Source organism: Zonotrichia leucophrys, chromosome 1A (assembly GCF_028769735.1).
Source record: "Zonotrichia leucophrys gambelii isolate GWCS_2022_RI chromosome 1A, RI_Zleu_2.0, whole genome shotgun sequence".
Taxonomy (NCBI): Eukaryota; Metazoa; Chordata; class Aves; order Passeriformes; family Passerellidae; genus Zonotrichia; species Zonotrichia leucophrys.
The window spans coordinates 36,016,444-36,043,173 of NC_088170.1; the positions used below are offsets into that span (position 1 = coordinate 36,016,444).

General features: G+C 45.5%; 6 protein-coding genes across 13 annotated transcripts; 3 read left to right on the top strand and 3 right to left on the bottom strand.

Annotated features, from left to right (window-relative positions):
• The first annotated feature begins 1,768 nt into the window (after nucleotides 1-1,768).
• LOC135442434 (histone H4) lies at nucleotides 1,769-2,223 on the top strand. The gene has a single exon (XM_064702221.1). The coding sequence runs from the start codon at nucleotides 1,777-1,779 to the stop codon at nucleotides 2,086-2,088; it is 312 nt and encodes a 103-aa protein (XP_064558291.1). The 5' UTR covers nucleotides 1,769-1,776; the 3' UTR covers nucleotides 2,089-2,223.
• Nucleotides 2,224-2,541: 318 nt separating this feature from the next.
• LOC135442405 (histone H2B 7) lies at nucleotides 2,542-2,978 on the top strand. Its single transcript, XM_064702186.1, has one exon. It carries the CDS (start codon nucleotides 2,557-2,559, stop codon nucleotides 2,935-2,937), a length of 381 nt encoding a protein of 126 aa, XP_064558256.1. The 5' UTR covers nucleotides 2,542-2,556; the 3' UTR covers nucleotides 2,938-2,978.
• A 177-nt stretch (nucleotides 2,979-3,155) lies between these two features.
• Nucleotides 3,156-3,538, bottom strand: LOC135442431 (histone H4). The gene has a single exon (XM_064702218.1). It carries the CDS (start codon nucleotides 3,522-3,524, stop codon nucleotides 3,213-3,215), a length of 312 nt encoding a protein of 103 aa, XP_064558288.1. The 5' UTR covers nucleotides 3,525-3,538; the 3' UTR covers nucleotides 3,156-3,212.
• Nucleotides 3,539-11,603: 8,065 nt separating this feature from the next.
• LOC135458448 (uncharacterized) lies at nucleotides 11,604-26,626 on the bottom strand. The gene is made up of 4 exons (XM_064733617.1): nucleotides 26,226-26,626; nucleotides 24,503-25,271; nucleotides 14,093-14,266; nucleotides 11,604-12,411 (listed from the first exon to the last, which is right to left on the bottom strand). The coding sequence occupies exons 1-4, from the start codon at nucleotides 26,624-26,626 to the stop codon at nucleotides 11,668-11,670; spliced, it is 2,088 nt and encodes a 695-aa protein (XP_064589687.1). The 3' UTR covers nucleotides 11,604-11,667.
• Nucleotides 13,092-13,567, bottom strand: LOC135442427 (histone H2B 8). Its single transcript, XM_064702213.1, has one exon. The coding sequence runs from the start codon at nucleotides 13,547-13,549 to the stop codon at nucleotides 13,169-13,171; it is 381 nt and encodes a 126-aa protein (XP_064558283.1). The 5' UTR covers nucleotides 13,550-13,567; the 3' UTR covers nucleotides 13,092-13,168.
• Nucleotides 13,846-22,275, top strand: LOC135442410 (histone H2A-IV). Of its 8 annotated transcripts, none has more exons than XM_064702191.1 (4): nucleotides 13,846-15,504; nucleotides 15,920-15,999; nucleotides 17,045-17,149; nucleotides 18,925-22,275. In XM_064702191.1, exon 1 carries the CDS (start codon nucleotides 13,919-13,921, stop codon nucleotides 14,306-14,308), a length of 390 nt encoding a protein of 129 aa, XP_064558261.1. In that variant the 5' UTR covers nucleotides 13,846-13,918; the 3' UTR covers nucleotides 14,309-15,504; nucleotides 15,920-15,999; nucleotides 17,045-17,149; nucleotides 18,925-22,275. The 8 variants fall into 8 exon arrangements, with proteins under 8 accessions (XP_064558261.1, XP_064558266.1, XP_064558263.1 ...); XM_064702196.1 differs by having other exon boundaries at nucleotides 19,233-22,275; XM_064702193.1 differs by having other exon boundaries at nucleotides 15,920-15,984.
• Nucleotides 26,627-26,730: the final 104 nt, after the last annotated feature.

Consider the following 26,730-nt stretch of genomic DNA (forward strand, 5'->3'; position numbering starts at 1 on the left):
AGCAAGCTGGTCTTGCTTCTGCTCTCTTTTCCTTTTTACCGTGCTGAGCAGAAGCACAGATCCACAAAGATCTCTGGTCTCTTTGCAAAGTAGTGGAGTCTGAAGGGAAGCAGACAAAGAAAGGGTGGAATATTTTTCCTTCCCAGTGAGAAAGGTTTGCTTGAAAGTGCTTCTGCTGTTCATTTCTCCTAAACTGTGGAGGCAAAGCAGTGTTGAAAAGAGCAGCTCAATTCTACCTTGGTTATCTCACTGCTCTGTTTTAATACCTGCCCTCTCTCCACACCCTGCTGCCTCTCATCCACAACAGGGATCTTTGTTGGAGATTTAGATTAATTTCTGAACATAACTTTATTTTTTTAGTGTGGTGTAATTTCTTATGGGGAACACAGAGAAAAGAAAAGGTAAAGAACAACTAGGCCATCAAGGGGAGACAGCACATAGCAATAAGGAAAATTGCAAATTTACTGATGATGAGAGACATCTGTCTTGTGGTTGGGATTATTTGGGAAAATTTTTAAAGTGCATGAGGAACCTTAGAATCCTATTTGAGAAGCTGGGTTGCAAGGCTGTGGGCAGCTGTTGTAGATCTTTCAGTTGTTGAGACTGAAATTTTAGGCATAATTTCATGATTTGCTCCATACTTTGTGGCGTGTAGCTGCAAGTTTTCTATTCTAGTTTTGTAAATTGTTGAGTGTTGTTATCATCTGAAGACCCTGTAACTCCCTGGAGAAACATTAAATATATGTGTCATTTCAACAGCAAAATTTAAGTGTACTAAAAAAGACCAAGAGGAAATAAAAAACAAAGAGCAAAGAGGGGAAGGAAGTAAACCATGCATTTTCAAAAAAAAAAAAAAAAAAGAAGAATGAACATTTAAAACTATTAAATACTAAAGGTAACTAAGATGATGGAACTCATTAAAATGAATGAAATGAATGCAGCTGTAGGACAGCAGTAAGGAAAAAAATACTGGTTGTGTTCAAAAAGTAATATTAAATGAAAAAAAAACCAGTGAAAGGAATAGTTCAATAGCTTCAGTAAAGAGTGAGACTATGAAAATCACCACCACATGCCACTTTTTAAAAGCACATGAAGTGTGGTATAGGTTTTTTCATAGGTATAGCAGCAAGAGGCATAAATCAGCTCCTTCATCAACACATCAGACCCACAAAAAAACCAAAGTTATGTGATCATTAAGTCTGGGACATGGGACACAAAAAATAATTCCACCACGGTGGAAATTTAAAGAGTTGCCCTGACAGGGAATAAAACAAGCAAACACATGCGTAGCATCTTACTCCCGTTTCTGAGCTCTCGGCAGAAAAGGGTTCATTTACCGCTGAAGCGGGACCGCTCTGTCCCCCTGCCGGGCCGGTCCCTTTGTCGGGCACATCTCGCTGGCGGCGGCGCAGCGCGGGCGGGACGCGGCTCTGCCGCCATTGGCCGGGCTGTGCCGCAGCCCCGCGGCCGGCGAGGCCCCGCTCCGTGCGGGCACCGAGAACCCTCGGGGGGGGCCGGGCAGGCGGGGGGAGCGCGGCGGGCACGGGGAGAGCCCGGCCGGATCCGCTCCGGGCCCCGCCGGGTTCGGGCTCCGGGGGCGGGGCCGGGCCCGAGCCGGGAGCGATGGCGGCAAAGGCCCGGCCCGCGGGGGGAGGGGCGCGAACAGAGTCCGGCCCGGCCCCGCGCAGTCCTCAACCAGGTCGGACCGCCGCTCATATAGACCCGCGCGGGGGCTTACTCCTCCTTTACTGCTGTCGTTGTGGGGTGCGTGTAAACATGTCTGGCCGGGGCAAGGGCGGCAAGGGGCTCGGCAAGGGCGGCGCCAAGCGCCACCGCAAGGTGTTGCGCGACAACATCCAGGGCATCACCAAGCCGGCCATCCGCCGCCTGGCTCGGCGCGGCGGCGTCAAGCGCATCTCGGGGCTCATCTACGAGGAGACGCGCGGCGTGCTCAAGGTCTTCCTGGAGAACGTCATCCGCGACGCCGTCACCTACACGGAGCACGCCAAGAGGAAGACCGTCACGGCCATGGACGTGGTCTACGCCCTCAAGCGCCAGGGTCGCACCCTCTACGGCTTTGGCGGTTAAATTTAACAAAGTTCTAACTCGTCTTGTTTTAAACACCAAAGGCTCTTTTCAGAGCCACACACAAATTCACGATAAGAGCTGTTAATTGCTGATCCTTGTGTCCGTGTTGATAAGGTTATTAAAAGGGTTCTTACCTAAATCGGGTAAGAACCTAAAAGTTCTCATGGGGCTAAAGTCATTGGTGGTGAATACGCTAGTGAATGTTCACCCAGTGCAGTTTGCATCACGCGCTGCTTTTCTGTTTTTAGACCCAGGACCGTAACTGCGGCACGGTTGTGTAAATGAAGCGCCTGAGCTCTGGCGGTTACAGGACGGAAGTGCCTGACGTTACGTTGGTACTTTCTACTCCAATAGGAGTGGAACAATTACGATCCTATAATTTGCATAACGCCGTTATAAATAGGGGGGGTAGGCGCCATTTTCGATGTTGTTGTGTTACGGGGAAGATCCTGAAAGAAAACATTAAGGATGCCTGAGCCGGCGAAATCTGCTCCAGCACCGAAGAAGGGCTCTAAGAAGGCGGTCACTAAGACCCAGAAGAAGGGTGACAAGAAGCGCAAGAGGGCAAGGAAAGAGAGCTACTCCATCTACGTGTACAAGGTGCTGAAGCAGGTGCACCCCGACACGGGCATCTCGTCCAAGGCCATGAGTATCATGAATTCTTTCGTCAACGACATCTTCGAGCGCATCGCGGGCGAGGCCTCGCGCCTGGCGCACTACAACAAGCGCTCCACCATCACCTCGCGGGAGATCCAGACGGCCGTGCGCCTGCTGCTGCCCGGCGAGCTGGCCAAGCACGCCGTGTCCGAGGGCACCAAGGCTGTCACCAAGTACACCAGCTCCAAGTAAAAGGATATAAATTATAAACCAAACGGCTCTTTTAAGAGCCACCACACGTTCATTATAAGAGCTGTGATTGCAAATACTATTTTTTAAAGATGTGGACTATATACTATCAATTCCCAGAACAAACAGTATAGGCTAGAAATATTCAACAATTTTGCAGAATTCTTATCCTCTACATTACTGGTTTAAGTAATTACAAGCTCTATTTGTGAAATTAGTGTGTGGCTCTGAAAAGAGCCTTTGGTGTTTTAACAGTGCGAGTTAGATCTGTATTAAGTTTAACCACCGAAGCCGTAGAGAGTGCGACCCTGGCGCTTGAGGGCGTAGACCACGTCCATGGCCGTGACCGTCTTCCTCTTGGCGTGCTCCGTGTAGGTGACGGCGTCGCGGATGACGTTCTCCAGGAAGACCTTGAGCACGCCGCGCGTCTCCTCGTAGATGAGCCCCGAGATGCGCTTGACGCCGCCGCGCCGAGCCAGGCGGCGGATGGCCGGCTTGGTGATGCCCTGGATGTTGTCGCGCAACACCTTGCGGTGGCGCTTGGCGCCGCCCTTGCCGAGCCCCTTGCCGCCCTTGCCCCGGCCAGACATGGTCACACGCTTGGTTCAACTCCTCACCGCACTCTGCCGTCCTCCCTCAGCACCCCTTTATTACACGGGAGCCGACCTGGTTGAGGACTGCAGGAAGAGGCGGGGTCTCCTCCCCGGCCCCGCCTTCCCCGCGCGGCGCGACCGCGGCGCTTTCCCGGCCCCGCTCCCAGCCCTCGCCTCCCTTGGCTGCTCTCCCGTCCCGCCCCGGCCGTGCCCCCGCTCGGTCACAGCTCCCCGGAGCTCCGAGTCTTCGCCCGGAGCAGGAGCCGGGATCGCCGCACCCTCTTCCGGCGCCCCTTCGCCTCCCTTCCCCGCTGCCCGCGGGTCTGCGGCAAAATCCTGCCAATGCGGGCCCTCGCCCTGCGCTCCCGCCCCGCCTCTCCGCTGCTCTTGGCCCGCTCATCCCGGCTTCTGCTCCTGCTTTGGACGCTTCAAGTGTTCCTTTTTGATTTTTTGGTTGTTCGCATGTGCCTGCATGGACACCTTCCTCGGGAGAATTTATATAATCTCTCTGCCAACCTTGTCCTCTGCGACCTACAGCTTCTTTCTAAGTTCTTTTTGTTTAAAACAGCAGGGGAAGGAAATGCTCAAGCTGTGTCACGGCTAGGGGATTTTTTCCTTTTTTCCTTTTTGTTTTGTAAATTTAATGTCGAATTTCCTCAGTGAGGATTAAAGCGTGAAGAGTTCTGTAGCCTGTGTTTGTTTTACTGGGCTTTGTTTGTTTGTTTCCCTGGAAACACAAGCACACACATGTGCTAACACGTACATCTTGTCTGTTATACCTTTACCTATCCAGGGTATTTTTCACCATTTCTAGGAAAGCTGAAAGCACAGAGAATTATACAGTAAGTGACCATAAGGAAGAAGTCATTGCTTGCCACAACAGTTTTCTGGGAATGCTTCTTACGAGGGAAGTAGGAGGCCTCTTCTTGCCCCACACTGTAATGGAAAGACAATTCCAAGTTTCTCTCGTTTGGGTTATCACCTTGCTAAACATGCACCATTTAAAATAGGAATGCTACTCATATTTTTACAGTCAACACCAAAATACAGATGAATGTTCCAGTACTACTAAGTTTCCTGGATTAAGGCAGGATTTCATAAACTAATAAATTTTTCCTTCCTGACATAGATACTGTTAAACTAATTTATATTGAGATTAAACTAATTTTCACAATTAAAAAACATTTAGGGCCACTTGGCATTTTCTTTTTCTAATTTTACAGCAATTTTTTTTTCAGAAATTTCTATTGATTTGGGGTAATAATAAATAATCTTTACAGTTACTAGAGGAGTATTGACATAGAAATAAATAAATCTTTAAAAATATGAAAAAAGATTTTCCCAAAGAACCTTTTAGGGATTTTGTTTCGGTGTGATTTCTGTTTTAATTTGCAGTTAGTCTTCATATTCTGAGAACTCTTATCACTATAAAATATTTTCACTGGGACGATTTTGTGTAACTTTGAAAAAGAGAAGGAAAAAAATGTGCTGCTGTAACAATAGTCTCATTCCCTAGGATCATTCTTTCTTATTAATGACTCAACACATTTTAGGGTAAGAAATTTCTTTCTTTATCTCCTCTCATTTATCCCCTCAAAAGTGTAGTAGACACATGTTCAAAAAGGAATCTGCTGTCTTTTTGTAAGACAGATTTATCCAAACTACTTTTTCCAGACACAGGAACATGATGAAGCAAATCTGGGTTTGGTTGAACTCCCAGTTCTGGGAGTTCATTTGTTTGCTTGCTGGTTTTAATATCTGTGGTTATCTTTTAGCTTTTTCTATTTCCCTCTGCAGCAGACAACTTTGCTTAAAACTCTTCAGCCTTCTTTTATGAAGCTATAAACTTACTGATAGAATCTATTCTATAACTCAGGCAACTGCCTGGTTTGGAATTGTGACTCAAGCATTTAGGGATGCATCATAGTGCATTTGATTTTCATTCTTCCCTAACATGAGGCCCTCTTGGCTTTCCTGCTTGGTCACCTCCTGATAAGCACCACCAGCCAACCTTCTGTTTGATTCCTACATTTCAGCTGGAGTCTTCCACAGGACAGCGATCCATCCATTTGCACCTGTGTGACACCCTCCCGTCACATCAGCCTGTTACACTTAAAAAAAACCATTTAAAAAAACCCTCAAAACAACAACAACCCCCCCAAAAACAAAACTAAAAACCCAACAAACCTCACCTTCTAAACTCCTGGGGATAAAAAGTTTTAATACTCAAAAATGCTCTTAAAATGAAACATATACAGCTGCTTGCAAAATACTGTGTGTTATGAAATACCTCTATAATAAAGTCTTGCTGCCATGCATTTCAGGGCCTTTAAATTAGATGAATTTTATAAGGATGGTAAGAAATTCTTCCCATTTAAAGATCCCAGTTACAGATCTTTGAAAACATATAACGACTGCATGCACACATATAACAATTGTAATTCAGTCCTCACATCATGGAATCAGTATTGAACTCACTTTTCATTTTATTTCAGTGTAGGCTGCACTTGTGCTGCTGCTGCTGTGAGGTGAACTCAAACTCTGCATGCACCTGCCTAAACAACCACAAAACCCAGCAAGGACTGGCCTGGAATTGCTGCAGACTCTGTTACAGTTTTCAAGCATTGGATGCAGAGCTGAGGAGACACTTCTGGAAATAGTTCAGTGTTATACTGGCCTGCACTGAGAATATCAAAGGAGCCTGACAGTGACAGATGTTGGCAGCATCTCCATTTTCCTTTGCTGTCTGTATATTTACCACTCTTGGACTCTTAAATGCATCCCTCCTGGAAGTGAACCAGTCCATATTCATGTAGTGATCTTAAATTTTTCCAAACATGTTCCTTTTCCCTAAAAACCACAACAACCTGTCAGATGAGTCTGCCTGGAAGAACTGATGGGAAGTTCAAAACTGGCCCAAATAAGGGAAATAACATTTAATTTCACCAACCAACAGCATACTTCATTTAGGAAAAAGGAGGGGAAGATAACCTTCCTTAATGTTCTGTTTCACAACATAACTAACTTGAATTGCTGCTGGGTCTGTCTGTTGCTTAGAAGTGTTTCAATCTCAGTGTGACAAGGATTTTGACAGAGATAGTTGACTGCAGCAAAGCATTCAGAAATTCTGAAGTGCTACCTCTCATTGCATTGGTGCAGTGGACATCTTACCTGTTTTCCGTACATTATCAGTAGCTGGAATTAATTCAGGAAACGTTCAGACCTCAGCACACTGAATTGGCATCTAACACACATAGAGATTTACATTTGACTTTTTGTTGTTCCTGAAAATCTGTGTCTCAGAAACACTTTTTTGTTTTGTTTTGTTTTGTTCATGTGTTTTTTGTTTTTTTTTGTGTGTGCTTTTTTTGGTCATGCCTCTCACATCATGCCTTCAGCTCTAGATCCATCCGTTCATTACAGCATTGGCACACTGTCCTAAAATCCATGGGACCATAGGGAACACTTACAGAAAAGTATGTCGTGCCCTCTGGATCAATTACTTTCCTACTGATGGCATCACAAGTGGAAGCTCTTACAGGACAGAATTTTGTGTGGCTTCACAGATCCATCCTGATGGATCAGTGCTGTGCTTGGAATAGCATAATAAATGAAAATCCATGTGCAGAAGGAAAGGGGATACCCATAAATACATCAAATACTCCTGGCACTAGATCTTCAGAAATAGAGAGTGACGAGCAAGAATAAAGTGTAGAGAGAGAAGCAATAAGGACACAGAGGATATATAACCTGTTTTTTTAATACCTTAACTACATTTAACCCCCCTATGAGACAGATGACAGCACAGCAGGGCACAGACTTGGCTGATGTGTAAAGACAAAATGATCATTAAAAAAACATCTTCATTTAATGGACTAAAACCTCACAGTGATTAAGGATAAAAGAACACAAAGGATGGGGAACCAGATATGGAGCTGAACATTGTCATTCCATGTAAAGCACTGGATAAAGCACCAGAGGTGACCCAGATGAGAGAGGTGAGGAGGGAGCAGTGTTGGGGCCACACTGCCCTTGTCATGTCCTTTGCCACCCCAGTGTCCCTGGAGCTGCAGGATTTGTTTTTCTGATCCCTATCACTCATCACAGACTTAGGCTGAAGCCCCCAGCCAGATGGGCTTACCCTGTCTTATGTACAAACATGTTTAATTCAAACTTAGTTTACATTGGTTGGATACATTAATGTTCCTTTAGTTTGTTTTCTTTTTATTACTGAACCCTGGTATTGCCATAACAACTTCACTGAGAACAGAGCTTTCCATCTTGTGTTACAGGAAACTTTCATTAACTGCATTCTGCATACTCTCATGGAGTATTAAGTAGTTTAGCATTAGGGGCTGGAGTGGTTGTAGCATTAGGCCACAAGAGCTGACCAAAATAAAAGGTTTTGTTAAAAGCTAATGGTGCTAAAGTAACCAAAGCAGAATCAAAAAGTTAGGGGAAGACCAAGGAAACAACTCCAAGAATTGAGCCAATGTCAGATAAAAAAACAAACAAACAAACAAACAAACCCCAAAAAAACCCCCCAAAAACCCAAAAACAACAACAAAAAAACCCCCCAAAATAAAAACAACAACAACAAAAAAAACCACCTAAAATCCCAATCCAAAACAAAACAAAAAACCACCCCACAACCCCTAAAACAAAACAGACAACTGACCAGAAACAAGTGATGGACTTGGGAATTGAGTGCTGGTGGCCTATGTGTGGGATTGAAGGTTAAATTTTGGTGTAGTGGTCGCTGTTCAGAGCCACCCAACTCAAGCTGAAACCTGAGAACCAATGAAATACAAATTGGAAACCTTCACTTGGACAAGTGCATTAATCAGCAGGATTCCAGGGTCAGACCCTGCTATTGTGGCCAGTGTAATTAATGCCATCACAGGAGTAGCTGACAAAGTACTTTCTAATATTGAATATAAAATTTTTATAAATGTCCATAGTGTTGTGACCATGCTGTTTGCACATCTACAATCTGACACGTGCTGGTGCCCAGGCTGAAGGTAGAATGTGACCGGAGAGGAGAAGAGAGGAGAAGAGAGAAGAGAGGAGAAGAGAGGAGAGCTGGCCAGGCCTGTAGGAGAGGTGTGGTTGGCCAAGTTCAAACTTGACTTCGGTGGAATCAACAGGTGATTCAGATTGTGAAGAAGCCCTCAAGAGGGACTTGCAGATTGAAACATGTTTAGGACCTATCTTTGCACACTGGCCTGCATGGAAAGCTCCTTTACAAAATACTTACACTACAGTAGTTAATTCAAATGAGAGCCTTGCTTTCATATGAATATTTATCTGGTCAGATTTTTTCAGAAGCTAATAGCTGTCAAGTAGGACTGACTCAATATCTTTTTTTTTTTGTTCTAGAAAGATGCTGTCATCAGACCTTTTATGTATTTGTATGAAATGAAGTATTTCAGCAGAATGTCAGTAGTGATACTCTATTTTATCCATTGGACTGATAAGAACATTCTTCCAGGCCATGATTTTGAGCCAGTTCATCCATGGAGGATGATAAAGGGCCAGGAACAGTCCTAGCCAAGTGTCTCGCTGAGCATCTAAAATCACCTGCAAAAGCACCTTGATCACCAACAGCAGCTCTCAAGCCTCAGCTGCTCAGCACAGAGCTCTTGCTCACATCCAGCTTTGCCTTGGCAGCATTCTTTTATCTCAGGCTCCCCTGCAAAAAGCAAAGAAATGCAGCTGAACCTTGCTGGCACCACAGGAACCTCCATGTTTATTCCCACTTGGACTTAGGGTATCTTGCACCACATCACCTGTGTCTGCCTGCCACCCATTTGCTGTGCATTGCACCCCAAAACTACTTTAGGCTCAGGCATTATAATTTAGAGTTTGTATGAGCCCTGAGAAAATAAAGGGCACTGCACATGTTTCTGTCTCGGCTGATGAAGTGATTAGTGCTTTTTTTCTACCATTTGAGCATGCAACTCTCTCTGAATTAATCCAAATAATATTTAATTTAGTAAAACAGTTTGAGGTCTTCAAAAGACAAGAGGAAAAGAGAGAAGAGATGAAGGCAAATAAAACCTGTCTCCCTGTCTCACTGCTTAAATATAATTTGTTTCTTCAACATGCAAAAAAAACCAAAAAGCCAAAAACAAACCACAAACCCAAACCAAAAAACCCATTAATTCTGATGCTACATTTTTCTGAAATGTAACTACTCTGACCAATAGCTTCTATAAGATATCAAATATCTTCTAAATAAACCGCTAGAAAAAGCGATTTTACTTGATTTAATGTTTATTTTTCCTATAAGCATATGCAAACAGGTCCAGGTAAACATATCTTTGGCCATATCAGAAAATGAAATGAGTTAGCTTTCACTACATCTCATTTCTGCAGTCCCACTAGTAATCTACAGGAATAAAAAAATCTGTTTGGAAAAACACAAGTCATATGTCAACGACTAAATCTGGGGGGATGGATGAATAAATCACAGCAGAGACTCCTGAATTCCCAAAGCCCGGCTCCCGATGCCTTCTCCCCCCTCACTTTTAACCCTCCGAGGCTCAGAAACAGAAAATGGCTGAAAGTGAGAAAAACAGAGGAAAGAAAATGGTGTCGAGGCTCTTGATTGGTCGGATTTTGCTGCAGAGTCCAAGTTTCTCACAGAGAGAAGGAAATATTCCTAAAATGAAGGTTTTAGCAGCAGTTAAGACTAAACTGAGCCTTGCAATCTTAGGCTTTCTGGGAGATATATTTCCTCTAAGCATTTCTCAGTGGCTCCTTATTTCCTGGCTTAAATGAAGGCTGTGTTTAAGCTTCCTAAAGCCACCGGTACTCACTGGTAGCATGGAAAAACCAAAGGGACATAATTTCCAATAATTCAATGGAACAGCAGGCTCCCCAGATTACCTAAATCTACCTGTAGCATTAATATATATATATAAAGGGATCAGAAAGTCCGAAATAATTTTAGAAATGTACATTTTTCAGGCAACTACACATCTAATGACTAGGAGAGCAGGGATGTGTGTGTGTGACTCAATTTACAGTAAGGGAGAAATTCGTTTTCGGGGTTCACAAAAATCACTGAACACGACGAATAGGGAAGAGCCTCCATTTAGAAAATATACTAGACTTGCTAAGTTTTCAAGCTCAGATGCTTCTTGGAAAACACTCGGTCTGTGGTAACTCCAAAAAAACCTTTTTGGGAGCCTGGATAACGACAGAGAAGATTGATGCAGCCAAAAATCCGCAACCATCCTTTAAAGATGTCACACGTGTAGTCCTAGACGAGACTCCAGCAAGGAGCAGGCACAGGGCTTGGGAAAAGGACTCTGAAAACATCCTTGCCTCCACCTTGTATCCCACCCGCCCCCCACCGCTTTTGGAAATATTTTATCTCGGGAATAAATTGTAGCGCTTGAATAGGGCTGGAAATGCCCGCGGGACGTCGCTCACGACCGAGTGGTGGAGCACTGAGGAAAGCACCGATGGAGTCCTTCCATGGAGGGCGGGAAAGGAGATTTTGCGCTTTCAGAAACAAAGCGAGTCCCACAGGCCCTCGCAATATCAAAGCAATAAAAAGGGTAAGGGGGGGCGAGATACAAGATACAATATTGCCGGTGAAAAACGGTGAGGTTAAATGGGGGACATAAAGGCAGCACATTTACAACACACAGGAGACGTTCAGAGCGCATTTAACTTCTCCAGCCAGGGGAGCAGGATTTCATACAGAACTTCCCTTTACGAATTCAAACAAATGATATCAAGACATGCTAACAGATAACCCACTTATCTTTTAAGAAGGTATTTTCCCTTTGAGAACAGTGAAGGTTGTTCCCTAAGAACCAAAATGACGCGAGAAAAAAAAAAAATTGGAGCAGTATTCAACCCTAAACGAAAATTTGGCTTAGGAAAATCACTTTAAAGGAATTACTGTACAACAATTTTGCAAAATTCAGGATCTGACTTCTACAAAATACAGTTTATGCATAATTTCATACTTACTTGACGTGCAAGATCCTCTCGACTATAAGCCACCCAAAAAACATCACTCTTTACACATAACTAGGATTTTACAGCTCCTTAATGACGTTGTGGTGGCTCTTAAAAGAGCCTTTGGGTTTTCGATGGTCTGAATCTTCAGTCTGCCGACAGCTCAGGCGCGCTCTCCGCGGATGCGGCGGGCCAGCTGGATGTCCTTGGGCATGATGGTGACGCGCTTGGCGTGGATGGCGCACAGGTTGGTGTCCTCGAAGAGCCCCACCAGGTAGGCCTCGCTGGCCTCCTGCAGCGCCATGACGGCCGAGCTCTGGAAGCGCAGGTCGGTCTTGAAGTCCTGCGCGATCTCGCGCACCAGGCGCTGGAAGGGCAGCTTGCGGATCAGCAGCTCCGTGGACTTCTGGTAGCGCCGGATCTCGCGCAGCGCCACCGTGCCGGGCCGGTAGCGGTGCGGCTTCTTGACGCCGCCCGTGGCCGGCGCGCTCTTGCGGGCAGCCTTGGTGGCCAGCTGCTTGCGGGGCGCCTTGCCGCCCGTCGACTTCCGCGCCGTCTGCTTCGTGCGCGCCATCGCTGCCCGCCGAGGATCCCGAGCCGCGCAAGGAAAGGACACTGAACCGACAGCGGCCACTGGGGCTATATTTATGGACAGCAGCGCGCCGTGATTGGCCCCCGCGCAGAGCCGGGCTGCCATTGGACAAGGGCCGAGTTTGAAAATCCCGCGCGGTGCGGGCAGTGGGGGGGCTCTCTCCTCTGTCGTCCCGCAGCTCCGCCCTGCCGAGCGGGACTGGCGGCGGCCCGGAGCGCTCGCACAGCTGCAGCCCGCAGCAGACATGGAGATTTTACTCTCTCTCTGCGGTGGGTTTCTGGCAGCCTCTGCCCGGGACATACTAGATTTAAACCGCTTTTAAAAGGCGTTTACCCAAATGCAGCCTTCCCTGCGCATCCCGAGCTACCTGAGGTTCGTTATAGCGCTCATCCTCGCTTTTTTTTTTTTCCTTTCCCTCAAGTCTCTTATATTTTCTTCTAATTTCCTATTGTGTTGTCACTTACGGGTTTCTTAATTCTGCTGCGTTTCCACTGCACGGTGGTGTATTTTACCAGTGTCTCCGACGTTATAAAGTACACCACTTCTTTGTGAAATCTCTAGGACTAATAAAATTATGCTGTTCTCTATACCATAATGCACCTGCATTGCCTGTCGCTATTGGTTTCATTAAATATAGTCTTTAAATCATTACAGGTTAATCCCTAGTTTCCCGGTAAACAAGCCACTTTGGCTTATGGCCAAGTCACTCCAGAATGACATCTCGTATTTAAAGGGGACAACAAACTGTCTTTGTGAATAACTAGCACGAATAAATAGTCTGAAATTAAGACAGAAACCCTTAATGGCTTTAAAACTCTTTAGGGGCTTAACATGCTTTTTTTAGATCTGCGGGACTAACTGACAGAACAGAACAGACATGACGACCCAAATCTTTCTAGACACTTAAACATGATAAAAATTTTTCCCTTATTTTCTGACAGCGTGTTCTAACCCAGTAACTCAAACAGTATAAGCACCACTCACCGATAAAAAACTGTGATCGACTCTTTTACTGAATATATGGGTGGCTCTGAAAAGAGCCTTTAGGTTGAGAGTGACGGTCCGAGGCGCCCTACTTGGAGCTGGTGTACTTGGTGACAGCCTTGGTGCCCTCGGACACGGCGTGCTTGGCCAGCTCGCCGGGCAGCAGCAGGCGCACGGCCGTCTGGATCTCCCGCGAGGTGATGGTGGAGCGCTTGTTGTAGTGCGCCAGGCGCGAGGCCTCGCCCGCGATGCGCTCGAAGATGTCGTTGACGAAGGAGTTCATGATGCCCATGGCCTTGGACGAGATGCCCGTGTCGGGGTGCACCTGCTTCAGCACCTTGTACACGTAGATGGAGTAGCTCTCTTTCCTAGTCTTTCTACGCTTCTTGTCACCTTTCTTTTGAGTCTTGGTGACGGCTTTCTTAGAACCTTTCTTGGGAGCGGGAGCGGATTTGGCTGGTTCCGGCATTTTACGGGTCTGTCTACACCTGGCTACCACAGGAACGACGTAGGTACAAAACAGGAGCCACCCTTATTTATAGAGACGGTATGCAAATGAGATGACTCAACACTGCCCTTCGCTATTGGACAGCTAGGCTCAATGATGTCAAATACATTGCATCGTCCATTGGTCGACTTTCTCATCTGCATTCCCATTGGCTAAATTCTCAATCCCTCTCTCCTCCAATCAGAAGTCCAAGCTAGCCTCAACAGGAAGGTATAAAAAGGCAGCGTTTAAGCTCTCTGTGCATTTACTCATTTTCGCGACGTCTTTTTTTGCTGTCGCGCAGCTCTTCCCCGTACTCGGCTTTTTTATTTTAATCTAGCTCCGTGAGCCATGTCGGGTCGCGGGAAGCAGGGCGGCAAGGCGCGCGCCAAGGCCAAGTCGCGCTCGTCGCGGGCCGGGCTGCAGTTCCCCGTGGGCCGCGTGCACCGGCTGCTGCGCAAGGGCAACTACGCGGAGCGCGTGGGCGCGGGCGCGCCGGTGTACCTGGCGGCCGTGCTGGAGTACCTGACGGCCGAGATCCTGGAGCTGGCGGGCAACGCGGCCCGCGACAACAAGAAGACGCGCATCATCCCCCGCCACCTGCAGCTCGCCATCCGCAACGACGAGGAGCTCAACAAGCTGCTGGGCAAGGTGACGATCGCGCAGGGCGGCGTGCTGCCCAACATCCAGGCCGTGCTGCTGCCCAAGAAGACCGACAGCCACAAGGCCAAAGCCAAGTAAATCTCATCTGACTAACAACCCAAAGGCTCTTTTCAGAGCCACCCACATCTTCCTAGAAAGAGCAGGAACGCTTGATCCCAGGAATACACGCTGTGTTGATGTATCTGAAAACTTGAAATCTTAAGGGGTGGGGTCTATAATGTTATGTGTCTCTGGGCTCTGCCTTGGTGTTCTGTAACTTCCTCCCTTTTTTCCTAGAAGTTACTTATGTAAGCGTGCGTCAGTTAACCTTTTTGAAAAAAATCAATAAAAGGCTGCGGTTGCCAGGGATGAAATCGGTCACCGCTGTATGGTTTGAGAAGAGATGTGGGCTCTGCAAGGCTGCGCTCGCTGCCTCCCAGCCGGTGGGTTCCGTGGGGGGCAGCGCCGCTCCCCGGGGCAGGAAGGGCGGGGCGGGCCGGGGCGGCCAATGCGGCCCCAGCGCGGGGCTTTCAAACCGCGGGGAGCGGGGCCCTGCCCTCGGCTCCAGGGCCTCCCGCATAGGGGTTCCTGTTGCTTGCTGCTTTCTGTGCTTCTCTTTTCTCTTACTTGCAGCTTAAACCTTTCAGGCTTTAATAAAACCGTAAGTGCTTTCCTGGGGCGCAGTCTAGGAGGGCTTCCAAAAGGTGGCATCAGGTATTTTGAATTAAGAGTTCATTATTGTGATGGGTGATGGTGACAGCTGCAGAACTGGCTCGAGTGTCAGTTCGTGTAGGAAAGTCACATATGCCCGGGAAGGGAGTCAGGATGTACTAGTCTGGCCCTGAACTGGTGTTTTAATTCTTTCTCCTTCATCCTGGCAGCATGAGTGGTGTTTAGGAGTGCTCTTGGCGTTTTTCTGCAAAAGTTTCCTTTACTTATAAATTATGTTCTCCTGGATCCTGCTGCCTTTGCTTCTCTGAGCTCTTAAGTACCATTTTTTGCTTTGGTAGCCTTAGTTGTCATTTTAGGGCCCTTGGTTGCTACAGCTGCCTGGGCCTGCTTGGCTGCGGGAGCCCCTGGCACCCCGAGAAGGGGGCACGGCCATGGCGATGTGGAAGCTGTGTTCTTTGGAGCTGCCAGCCTCTGCATCGCCCTTCTCGGGGTGCCAGGGGCTGGAAAATCCCGGTGACAGGCGAGGGATCGGGATTGGCAGGGAGGAGCTTCCGCGCCATTGGTGCCTGCGGGGCCGCGCTGCTGGGGACGGCGGCAGCTCCTCTCTCCCTCCTCTGAACAGGGTAATTTTGGGGGTTTTACCTTTGTTTGTTTGGGTTTTTTTTTTTATTTTTAATTTTGTTCCCGCTGTAAATAACATGGCCTTCCCTCCTCTGTTAGAGTAGGTGTAGATAAACGACGCTGTAGCTTGGTTTTCTTTCAGTAATGTTTTATGTGGAAAACTGCCCGAAGGGAAGGCAGGAATGCAGCGCCGGGAGCCTCCGAATGAGGCTGCCCAGGGGCTGGGGAGGGGGCTTTCTTTGTTCCTGAAATCCTCCCTTGAGAACTAAGACGAGGAAAACTCTGCTTTTACTTTTCCCTTTTTTTTCCTTTTTTTTTCCTTTTTTTTTTTTTTTTTTTTTTTTTTTCCGGTGTTGTGCCTCAGGAGGCGGAGGAGTGAGTCATTGGGGCGTTGTGTTAATGGAAAATGTTTTTCAGGCAGAGGGAGATAACGTGGGAGTGCCCGGCTGAAATCTCGCTTGGAAACAAGATAAGAATCGTGGGTCTGTTTCTAAGCGGTATATGATTCTTAAACAATTTTCAAAGGTTGTGTTCTTTTCCGTTGCTTGGTGATTTTTTTTCGTTGTTATTGTTTTGGGCTTTTTTTTCTTTTCTTTTTTTTTTTTTTTGTGGGTTTTCTCCATGTTTGTTATTTTGGATTTTCCTTTTCTTTCCCAAAATAGACAGAAGACTTTCCCCCCCTCCTCTTTTTAAATAATCTCTGTTCTGCTGGAGAAATTGCATTAGATATTAATAATCTACCATTCAGAGCTGGACTTTGACACAGCAGGAACTGCAGGACTTTATTGGTAACCATTCTGAAATTTGATGCTAGAATTAGGTTTTAAACACTTCAGGGTTTTTTCTTTTTGGTTTGTTTGTTTCATAATTGCAATTTTGCTTTATTTTGCATATTTGGCAAAATAAGCTTCCATTGGTGTATATTTAGTAGAGAAGGAAGAGATTATGTGGGCCTGGAGAAGGGAGTTGATTTGTACAAGGTTCTGATTGGGCCATTTGAAAATCCTGAAACAGAAACCTCTCTCGGGTTTCATTTTTGCCCTTGAACGCAGGGTGTGAGGAGGGAGCATCTCTTTTCAAGAACAATATTCATATTTCCTTCTCAGGCACTTCAGTGTTTATGTTCTGCTTCTCTTGGAAATCGCATGTTTTGGTTTTGTTGGGTTTATTTCTTATTTCCTCTCTTCCCCCCCCCCCCCGCTGATGTTTTAAAAATAATTAGAAAAATGTATTTTAACAGTTTTCAAATAAGATATGGGTAGATTGTATTGTAGTGGGAAGTGTTTGTTTTGTTTTTTCTATCATGTTCCTCACTAGACACTTGTTAAGCTCAGCATTGTAATCCATTAAGTTCACGATTTTCTAGCCATGTTTCCTCCTTGAGACAGCTCATGTAATGAGCTGGCTTTCCTTGTACAGAGATTTTAAAATATTGTGACATTCTCTATGCCACCAACAGGATTTTCATTATGAGTTTAAGTATATTTTTGTTAGTAGAGGAGATTTGATGAGTTCTGTATGCTAACTCCTCTTTTTCTTCAGCTAAATTATGCCTGGAATGTTTTAATGCAATTGCTGCATATCTGAATTTCTCCTGGCCAGTCATTCACAACTAATGGAGAAGGGCAATATGTTCTTCTGCCTCGGGTAACTGCTTGTTATAAATGCACACGTTTTCTGTCTGCATACCACAGTTAAATGAAAGACCATTTCAATATATAAAAGGTTTTTACATATTGAAATAGAAGAAAGAAATGTATTATATGACCTCTTTGAGTATGGGACAAATGGGAGTTAAAAGTGGTAGTTGTTTTAAAAGCACAATATTTTATTTCATTGCAGATGTGGAATTTCCCTTCCCAGATACAGTTTCATCTATCCAGCCAACCTAAATTCTCATAAAGGAGGAAGGCCTTAGATTTAAGAACAGTGCATCGCAGATGCTTTTGATCATGAAATAAACATTTAATATCATATGACCCTAATTTACTTTTGAATTTTAGGTCCACACAAAATATATCCTTATGCTGTTAAGTACTAACCATAACATAGGTAGGGTAATCTCTCTGATTGCTTGCTCCCATGTTATTTAACTTGTAGTTATCCAATAGCTTCTTGTTTTTTTCATAGAGCAGGGAGAGATGATGTGCAAGATAATATTAAAAAACCAAAAACAGTCCCAAAGAAAAACAAAACAAAAAACCCAACATGAAACTATGCTCAGTTGCAGAAACATTCAAAAGGATGCTAAGAATCAAATTTTAAAAACATGATGTTATAAAAGAACATTTACTTTTTGGCTTTGTCTTAGTAAATATAGAGTACCAGAAAAAGTCCTTGGTAATTAATTTCCTTCCAAAAATCTTATTCACATTGTTTTTGCCTTGTTTTTCGGTTTGGTTTTTTGGTTTTTTGTTTGGGTTTTTTAGTTTGTTTTATAAAAAGACTGTCTATGCTTGATGTTTGTCTAGAGACTTGATTGAGGACAGGATAGAAATACTGTTCCAACTCCCTTGGTAGTAAGCAGTCTTCCAAAGTCTTAAGAGGATGATCTGATTTTAATTTTTTCATTTGTTTGTTTCATGAGAATTTGCTTTAGGTTAGATATTTTATTGATAATGTAGGCAAGCTAGAGTGTTTACCTAGACCAAACTATGAATTGAATGGAATTAATTACTTCATACCAATGCTATCCCCACGATGCTCCAGGCTTTTCCTTGCAAAACTTAAATGAACATTTGCATCACATAGTCTATGCAATGGTTAAGCTTTTATAATTCTTTTATTAAATTGCTCTCACATTCCTTCACTAAAAGTTTTAGTTTCTTTAGTATCTTTCTGCAATACCAACATAAAATACAGTTGCAGCATCTTGCAAATCTCGTGTTATTCTATGTAAATAATTGGAATAATAACATTAGTAATTTACTTTTCTTAAACACTTAAGCCCAGACCTGCTTAGGCACCAAAAGTACTTTTTAAAGAATAAGTTACTGTTTATTTCTCTAAAACACACAGTACAAGATTAGTCTATACTTTGGTAAACATGTAAGAAATTCGCTTTTCTCCATCCACACAATTTTGAAAGCCTTGATGCTGACGCTCAGGAGGTTTGTATCCAAGTAGAAGCCAACTGCAGCTTCTACAGCTGTAGATATGCAATGGCAGCAAACTGCGTCTGCAGGTCACAGAAATGCTTTGAGTCTGTTATGTTTGTGTGAATATGATATGATATTCAATATACATATATATTGAAAATATAATATAATATAATATAATATAATATAATATAATATAATATAATACAATATAATATATTGTATAATATATATATGGTATATTATATATATGTGTGTATATATATATATATATATATATATATATAATTTAGATATCAGATGTAATATATCTGATACCAACAGGACAGCGGATTGCCGTGAGCCCGACCCTTGTGTGCTTTCCCTTCGCCTCTGTGACACCCCTGCCGTTCCCGTGGCTCCATCGCTCTGGAGCGCTTCCCCGGGGCCGTATCTCGGCCCGGCGGGGAGCGGGGGCCGCAGGCACCGCCCGCCTGGGCTGCAGCAATTTCCAACCAATCCTGCCCGGGAAGCAGCTTCCCTCCCTCCCTCCCTCCCTCCTCCTCCTCCTCCTCCTCCTCCCCCATCCCTTCCCCTCCATTCCCTGGCTCCCTGCCCTGCCCCCGACTCCTTTTCCTTTCCCTAATCCTCAGCCGGTGACGATGGATCCACTGGAGGACACCGCGATGAGTGACGAGCATCTCGCCCTGCCTGCTGTAAAACCAGCCCGTGTCTTGAAATCTTCCAGTATTCATTTTCTCAACTGCTAATTTGTGTTTTTTTACTGCTGTTTTGTTATACCGTGGCTGCTGCCCGGCCTAAAGCGGGAAAAACCCCAACTACCGAACAAAAACAAACAAATAAAGCCCTAAACAACCCACCACAAAACCGAAACAACCCAAAGAGCATTGGGGATGTTCCAGCTTGCTCTGTTAGGAAATATTATTTTGGTTCTGCAGGCTTCAAAGCTGAGAGATCAATGGTCCATACTACATGATAAAATACTTCTGTCAGGAGCTCCTGATCATTGCATCCTTCCCTTCTCCTCGCCCATTCCGTCCTGGAACACTCAGTGCATGGCTGCAGGTACAGAAACAGCCCTGCCACAGTAACAGGGCTGATGCAAACAAACCTTTTCTCCTCCTCAAGAGGCACCTCTGTGTATCAAATCTTGGAGGGGTTTGATTGTTTCAGGCCTCTGCACTCTTCATACAAATGATGCCTCTTTTCTCTTAAATAGAAAACAAGTCCTCTTCCTGTAGAAGCTACAGGTTTTTCCTGTCGTGGGATTCCTTTATCGCCTTCACAAGTATTTTCTGAGGGAATCATGAGAATACCAGCACAAACCAGGGTGCCAGCAACCTGGAAACCCAGGGAAAACACAAAAAAGCAGAAGTTAAGGACGCAAATAGGAGCTTTTTTGAGGGTGAGTTTTTTGTTTGTTAGTTTGGTTTTATGTTTTGGCCGGGGTTGGGAGGGAGGAAAGGGTAGAGTCACTTTTTTTGTTTGGGACTGGTGTTTTTTGGGGAGAGGATTTGGTTTTGGTTTTTTACCTTACCAAAAAACCAAACTTGATCCTAAGGACATGCATGTAGTGAAATGGATCAGTTTATGAACTACTTACCACCAGTGTTAAGGCTTGTGCAAGCAGCTGTGTAGTGCAGAATTGATTTCTGTGAGGAGAGAGATGGCACCAATTTCTTCTTTCCACACAATATCTTTCTCTCTTCTCTCTGATTTGAAAAAAACCTATAGAGTAAGGATCTATTTACTTTTAAAAACTGCCTAGGAAATTTAGACAGCATTTCTGATGTCAATAACCCTTTGGCTGTAACTAATTAGATTAGACTTCATAAGTTTGATATATATTTAACTACTGACCTCCTAGGTAGTAAAGGTAAGCAAGAACATATTCACTCAGTGGTCATTGATCTGAAGGTGTCCTAGTAAGCTTAATAGAAAAGCCATTTTAAGCATTAAATCAGCTTTATCACTTCTCTCAGAAATTTCTTTGCCTCTTGCAATAGTTTATTTATTTAGAGGCCAGAAATGTGCACACTGCTGGGTGGAACTATTTCACACAATGCTACAATGGCACAAAGATACAAAATCCTGTTTTATTCTCTTTTCCTTTTCTGGTGATTCTAGACATTCAAGTAACATTCATTGTAGTGCTTCTGAGCATTGAACGCATTTGTTCAATTTATTTATGGTTTTCAAATGTGGAAGATTTTTTTTATTAGGATCAAATTGGAAGGTGCAGTAAAGGTGGAAAATGGTGGTGAGAGAGTTCTGAAGAGTGAGTTGGGAATCAGGCACAAGGGGAGGACAGGCAGTGAAATTGGAAGCCATAGTTGGAAAAAAGTAAATAAATGAAAATTTAACTTTAAAGATTCTGGTAGTAATTTAGGTGCATACTGAGGTGTGGAGGGTGCGATTCTCCTTTATTGTGTGCGGGTAACCACAGGGGCTGCACAGGGATTGACAGCTTGGAGTCTCCACATCAGTAGGGTGCACAAAGCCTTAATTTTGCTTGTGCTGCAGCTTTCAAAAGTATTTTCTTTTCCTCTCAGTGGAATTAGACAAGTTCTGTAGTATCTAGTCGTGTTGATCATCACTCTCAGCAAAAATCCATCTCTATTTTTAGCTGGGCTTGTACATTTCATATGAGAGTGCTCTGGGATGCTCATCTCCCTAGGAAGATGCAAAAAAAGATAATTCCTTTCCCTCACAAATGTTTCATCTAAATTAAGTAGCAGTATCATAAGCTTTTCCTTTAGGAGATGAACCAAATCTGTGTCTGTGATTTCAGTATTTCTATCAGGATACTTTTAGCTGATTTAAAAAACATACCACAGAGAGTTTCTAAGTTAATATTAATTCTCCTAAGGATGTAAAAATACATGTGCTGGCAGATCCACTGAGAGATCAGTGACTCCTTCAGCTCAGCTAACAGCTTTCCTGAAAAGAAAAGCAGATCATTAAAGAGAAAACAAATTTGAAAATCACATTGTTTCAACAGCCTCCTCAGGGGGATAGTTGCCTTTGGGGATGGACAGGAGTGTTGGGAGGAAAGTCAGGATGAGAGATTGAAAGCAGATGCAGAGGGGAAGAGAAGTGCTGAATTGTTGGCACTCCTAGAGTGAGCAAAGAAGTGGAGGCACTCTCTCAGTCATTCCTGCCATCCCCAACCTGTCCTGCAACACTGACCATTAAACATGAGACTGACCATAAAGTAAAAGATGTCATATAGGAAATGAAGTGTTATTTCAGAATTTAGTGAATTCAGATTGCTTAGAACTCCTTTTCACTTTTTCATAACATTGAAATGTTTGAGTTCCTGTAAACAGGTTGTTTGCTTCTCCTTTTGGTTTAATTTTGTCTATCTTCAGAAGTGTCCTAATACTTCAATAATATACACACTGTTAATTTGTACCCACTGATGCTGGTAAGAAGTTTAAAAAAGCAATACACAAATAAAGCATGCTAAAATAAAACCAAGAAAATTAAACTACATGGTATGGGAAAAGATAAATTTGGTAAGCATTACACGGACAGCCTTGAAATATAGAGTATTTCCCTGAATAACCCAAGCACACTGTAATGCATGAATGTGTTCTATGTACTTTTATATTGCTGTCATACCTACAAGGATTCTATGTAAAATTCGCCATAATAAAAATTTACTCTAAATAATCTGTGGAGTTTATTCTTTTGAAGCTAAAGTATTGCTTAGGAACAAATTAGACTGATACCTGATGTAGTTCTTCATCTGAGTTTGTCTTAAGAATACTTAGAAAGTGAAGGACCCTGGATAATGATAAAAACTTGATTATTTAAGGTGGTCTAATACAGAGAAGATCAAGAAAATATGACTTAAAAGTAAGCAAAGGCTAAATTTGATAGAAAAAATATTAACTGCACAATAAACTCCACACAAAGAGATCTCGAGAACTAAAAAGCATCAAGAAATGGATTCTAAAAGAGATTGCAAGTTTTTGACAAAATGCCAATTAACACTGGACAAGGAAGGTGAACTGGGCATTTTGCAAGGCAGAATAACTATACTCATTAAACCACATAAATGAAATTAAATACTTTAATTGAATAATTTGCATATAAATATCTGGGTTTTTTTTCTTGAGTAAGTGTAATGATAAATACTGTGCAAAGACAGTGATTCTAAATCTGTTGGTCTTGGCTGGGTTGGAGTTAATTTTCCTCACAGTGGTTTGCATGGGGCAATGTTTAGCATTTGCGTTGAGCACCAGGTTGATTAAATAGTGATGTTTCTGTTGTTACTGAGCAGGGCTCACACAGAGCCAAAGCCTTTTGTGATGCTACAACGGGTGAGGAAGCTGGGGATGCCTGGGAGATTTTAAGAACATACAGCCAGGACAGGTGACCCCAACTGCCCAAAGGGATATTCCAGACCTTATCACTTGATGCTCAGAATATAAAGCTGGGAGGAGGAAGTAGGAAGGGCAAGGCATTTGGAGTGATGGCATTTATCTTCCCAAATAAACATTACAGTGATCAGTGCTCTCCCAGAGATGGCTGAACACCTGCCGGCCCATGGGAAGTGGTCAATTAATACTTTGGTTTGGTTTTCTTGTGTGTGAGTGCAGCTTTTGCTTTCTCTATTAAACTGTCTTCGTCTCAACCCATTAGTTTTCTTGCTTTTACCCGTTTGATTCTCTCCTCAGTCCCACTGGTGAGTGGGTGCCTGCATGGCTCTTGGTTGCTTCCACGACAACTGGAAGAGTTTCATCTGTCCTACAACCATCATCAGTGTGGCAACTCAAAGATAAATATGTGTTGCCTATACCTGCAGAACAAATAATTTTGAATTAATAGGTATAAACAGATGCATACACTGCCTGGCTATCTGCAAATGAAAATACGTATCAGGGTGGTGGCCAAGCATAACCTGTATTAAATAACATGCATACAAAAGACCTACAGAGAGAGAAAAGTAAATCTAAAAGTCCCCATTATCATCTCCCCTGAGAAGGAGAACTTTTCAGCAAAGTGGTGAAAAAGGACAAACAAAAAAACCCCAGGGATGGCTCAAATGTAAAAATGTGCAAAATTACCAAGCAAAACCTTTTCACATTCAAGAAGCATTGCATAGTAATAGGCACTGGAAATAGGAAAAAGAGGGGGAGGATCAAACAAATTGAGAAATAGCTGACCAGCAAAAATCCCCAAACCTGTGCACTGCACACAGGTATAATTCCCAGAGGATAACTCCTGCCAAGAAAGACAGTATATAGCTACTGTATGGGATAGCATTTATTTGACAACCCTTCCAGAACAAAGTAAAAATACCTCAAATTTATATTCATAGTAAATTTAAATAATACCGCAGAATAAATAAAAGTAAGTGTGTACATGCAAATCTTGAAGCTTTTTAGGAGTCATTTCAGCAGAATGGACTCATGCAGCCAACAGACAGCCCAGCAAAAAATAACACCACCAGACCACCTTTTTTGTGTTCAAAAAGTAATAAATTGTAAAGAAGGAAATAAAAAAAGTAATGCTTTATTATGTTTCAATAAAGAATAGGACCATGACAATTATCCAACATTTACATCTTAAAAAGCACAGACATAATGCAGATTGTTTCACGGGTACAACAGTAAGAGATAGAAATCAGTTCTTTCATTAGGTCACCAGTCCCATAAAAACAGCAAAACCACTTATTAAGTGGTTAAGTATTAAGTATTATTAAGTCAGAGATGTGGGACAGACAAGGCTTCCCTATAAGGACCAAAAAAAAAAAAAAAAAAAAAAAAAAAAGAATTCCCACTCAAAGGGGAAAAGAAATAAAAATCGCAAAACATTACAGCACATTACCCGCTTTCTCAGCCTTCGGCAGAAAAAGGTTCATTTACGGTAGAACCGGGACCGCAGCGCCCACTCCGTCCCCTGCCGGGCCGGGCCCTTTGTCGGGCACAGCTCGCTGGCGGCGGCGCAGCGCGGGCGGGACGCGGCTCTGCCGCCATTGGCCGGGCTGTGCCGCAGCCCCGCGGCCGGCGAGGCCCCGCTCCGTGCGGGCACCGAGAGCCCTCGGGCGGGGCCGGGCAGGCGGGGGGAGCGCGGCGGGCACGGGGAGAGCCCGGCCGGATCCGCTCCGGGCCCCGCCGGGTTCGGGCTCCGGCGGCGGAGCCGGGCCAGAGCCGGGAGCGATGGCGGCAAAGGCCCGGCCCGCGGGGGGAGGAGGTGCACACAGCCCGCCCCGCCCCGGGCCGGCCTCGGTGCAGTCCTCAAACAGGTCGGACCGCCGCTCATATAGACCCGCGCGGGGCCAGTTCTCGTTTACAGTTCCGGCTGTTGTAAGTGCGTGACTATGTCTGGCAGGGGCAAGGGCGGTAAGGGGCTCGGCAAGGGCGGCGCCAAGCGCCACCGCAAGGTGCTGCGCGACAACATCCAGGGCATCACCAAGCCGGCCATCCGCCGCCTGGCTCGGCGCGGCGGCGTCAAGCGCATCTCGGGGCTCATCTACGAGGAGACGCGCGGCGTGCTCAAGGTCTTCCTGGAGAACGTCATCCGCGACGCCGTCACCTACACGGAGCACGCCAAGAGGAAGACGGTCACGGCCATGGACGTGGTCTACGCCCTCAAGCGCCAGGGTCGCACTCTCTACGGCTTCGGCGGCTAAACTCGTTTCCTGCAATAGCTCGGCGTTTCTACAACACAAAGGCTCTTTTCAGAGCCACCCACAAATTTCAAAAAAGAGCTTTAAATCATTTTTCCAGTAATGTTCTAGGATTTTTGGGGTTGGGAGGAAGGGAACAGGGATTTTGTTCTTCCCAACTTCCCCAAAGCCCATGCTGCTTGGTCCACCTTTTCTGCCGTCTAGGGGGCAAAGTCTCGCATTCAACGGAGCGACACTATCCTTATTTACTCGGGAAACGAAACGAGGGCAGCCGCTGTTGTGCTTGACTGGGGCTCTCGCTGCTCTAGGCAAATACTCCCTGAAACCTGCATCCTTTATTTCCCCCCTTCCTCTTTCACACCGAGCACCACCCGCTAAACACACACCCTCTTTCCAAAGGACAAGGGAAGCGACATACAGCCGACAAAAAACAAAGCCGGGGGTGGGTCGGGGCCAGACGCTCTTCCCGTAGCCGCTGGCGCGGCACCGCTTTTACCGCCACAGCCTGCAAGGGCAAGGGAGGGAGCTCCTGAAATGGCGGCGCTCTTCTCTCTGCCATCCGGTGGGCGGGACGGAGCGGGAACAAGAAACAGCCACGAGCACCCCTTAGCGCCCTACGCAACAAAGACCGTGCTCTTAAAAAGGCCCCCTCGCCCGCCCCGCTCCTGAGGCTGCCCCTTCTCTGGGCACGGCTCTCGCCTGCACCAGCACAGCACGGCCCCTCACACCCTCTCAGCCCCGGCGCCTTTAGACAATGGTGAACCTCACCCAAACACAAGGGGAGGGCACGGCTGGGCACTACGGAACGCTCCCACTCCCCCATTTATCCCTGAATTCCCACTGCACCCTGAGCAATTAAAGTGCTCGGCCAGGCTGCTCCTGTCTGCACCGTAACGCAGAGACAACAGCTCTTTTAAGTGGCCGTGTGGTGGCTCTTAAAAGAGCCTTTCGGTTTGAAGGAGAAGGGCAGGGAACTCAGGCGCGCTCTCCGCGGATGCGGCGGGCCAGCTGGATGTCCTTAGGCATGATGGTGACGCGCTTGGCGTGGATGGCGCACAGGTTGGTGTCCTCGAAGAGCCCCACCAGGTAGGCCTCGCTGGCCTCCTGCAGCGCCATGACGGCCGAGCTCTGGAAGCGCAGGTCGGTCTTGAAGTCCTGCGCGATCTCGCGCACCAGGCGCTGGAAGGGCAGCTTGCGGATCAGCAGCTCCGTGGACTTCTGGTAGCGCCGGATCTCGCGCAGCGCCACCGTGCCGGGCCGGTAGCGGTGCGGCTTCTTGACGCCGCCCGTGGCCGGCGCGCTCTTGCGGGCAGCCTTGGTGGCCAGCTGCTTGCGGGGCGCCTTGCCGCCCGTCGACTTCCGCGCCGTCTGCTTCGTGCGCGCCATCGCTACCCCTTATAGAGATCGATCTGAAACAGTAAGGATTCGCGCCCTGCTGCCCTATTTATGGAGCAGGGCGGCCCCGCCTCCCCGCCTTGATTGGTCAGATA

Coding starts and splice junctions, on each gene's coding strand:
- LOC135442434 (XM_064702221.1), top strand. CDS start 1,777: ATGTCTGGCCGGGGCAAGGGCGGCAAGGGGCTCGGCAAGGGCGGCGCC.
- LOC135442405 (XM_064702186.1), top strand. CDS start 2,557: ATGCCTGAGCCGGCGAAATCTGCTCCAGCACCGAAGAAGGGCTCTAAG.
- LOC135442431 (XM_064702218.1), bottom strand. CDS start 3,524: ATGTCTGGCCGGGGCAAGGGCGGCAAGGGGCTCGGCAAGGGCGGCGCC.
- LOC135442427 (XM_064702213.1), bottom strand. CDS start 13,549: ATGCCGGAACCAGCCAAATCCGCTCCCGCTCCCAAGAAAGGTTCTAAG.
- LOC135442410 (XM_064702191.1), top strand. CDS start 13,919: ATGTCGGGTCGCGGGAAGCAGGGCGGCAAGGCGCGCGCCAAGGCCAAG.
- LOC135458448 (XM_064733617.1), bottom strand. CDS start 26,626: ATGGCGCGCACGAAGCAGACGGCGCGGAAGTCGACGGGCGGCAAGGCG. Junction 25,272..26,225: donor GCCCGCCGCATCCGCGGAGA/GCGCGCCTGAGT, acceptor TTTGTGTTGTAG/AAACGCCGAGCTATTGCAGG. Junction 12,412..14,092: donor TCCAGGATCTCGGCCGTCAG/GTACTCCAGCAC, acceptor GCCTTTTAAAAG/CGGTTTAAATCTAGTATGTC.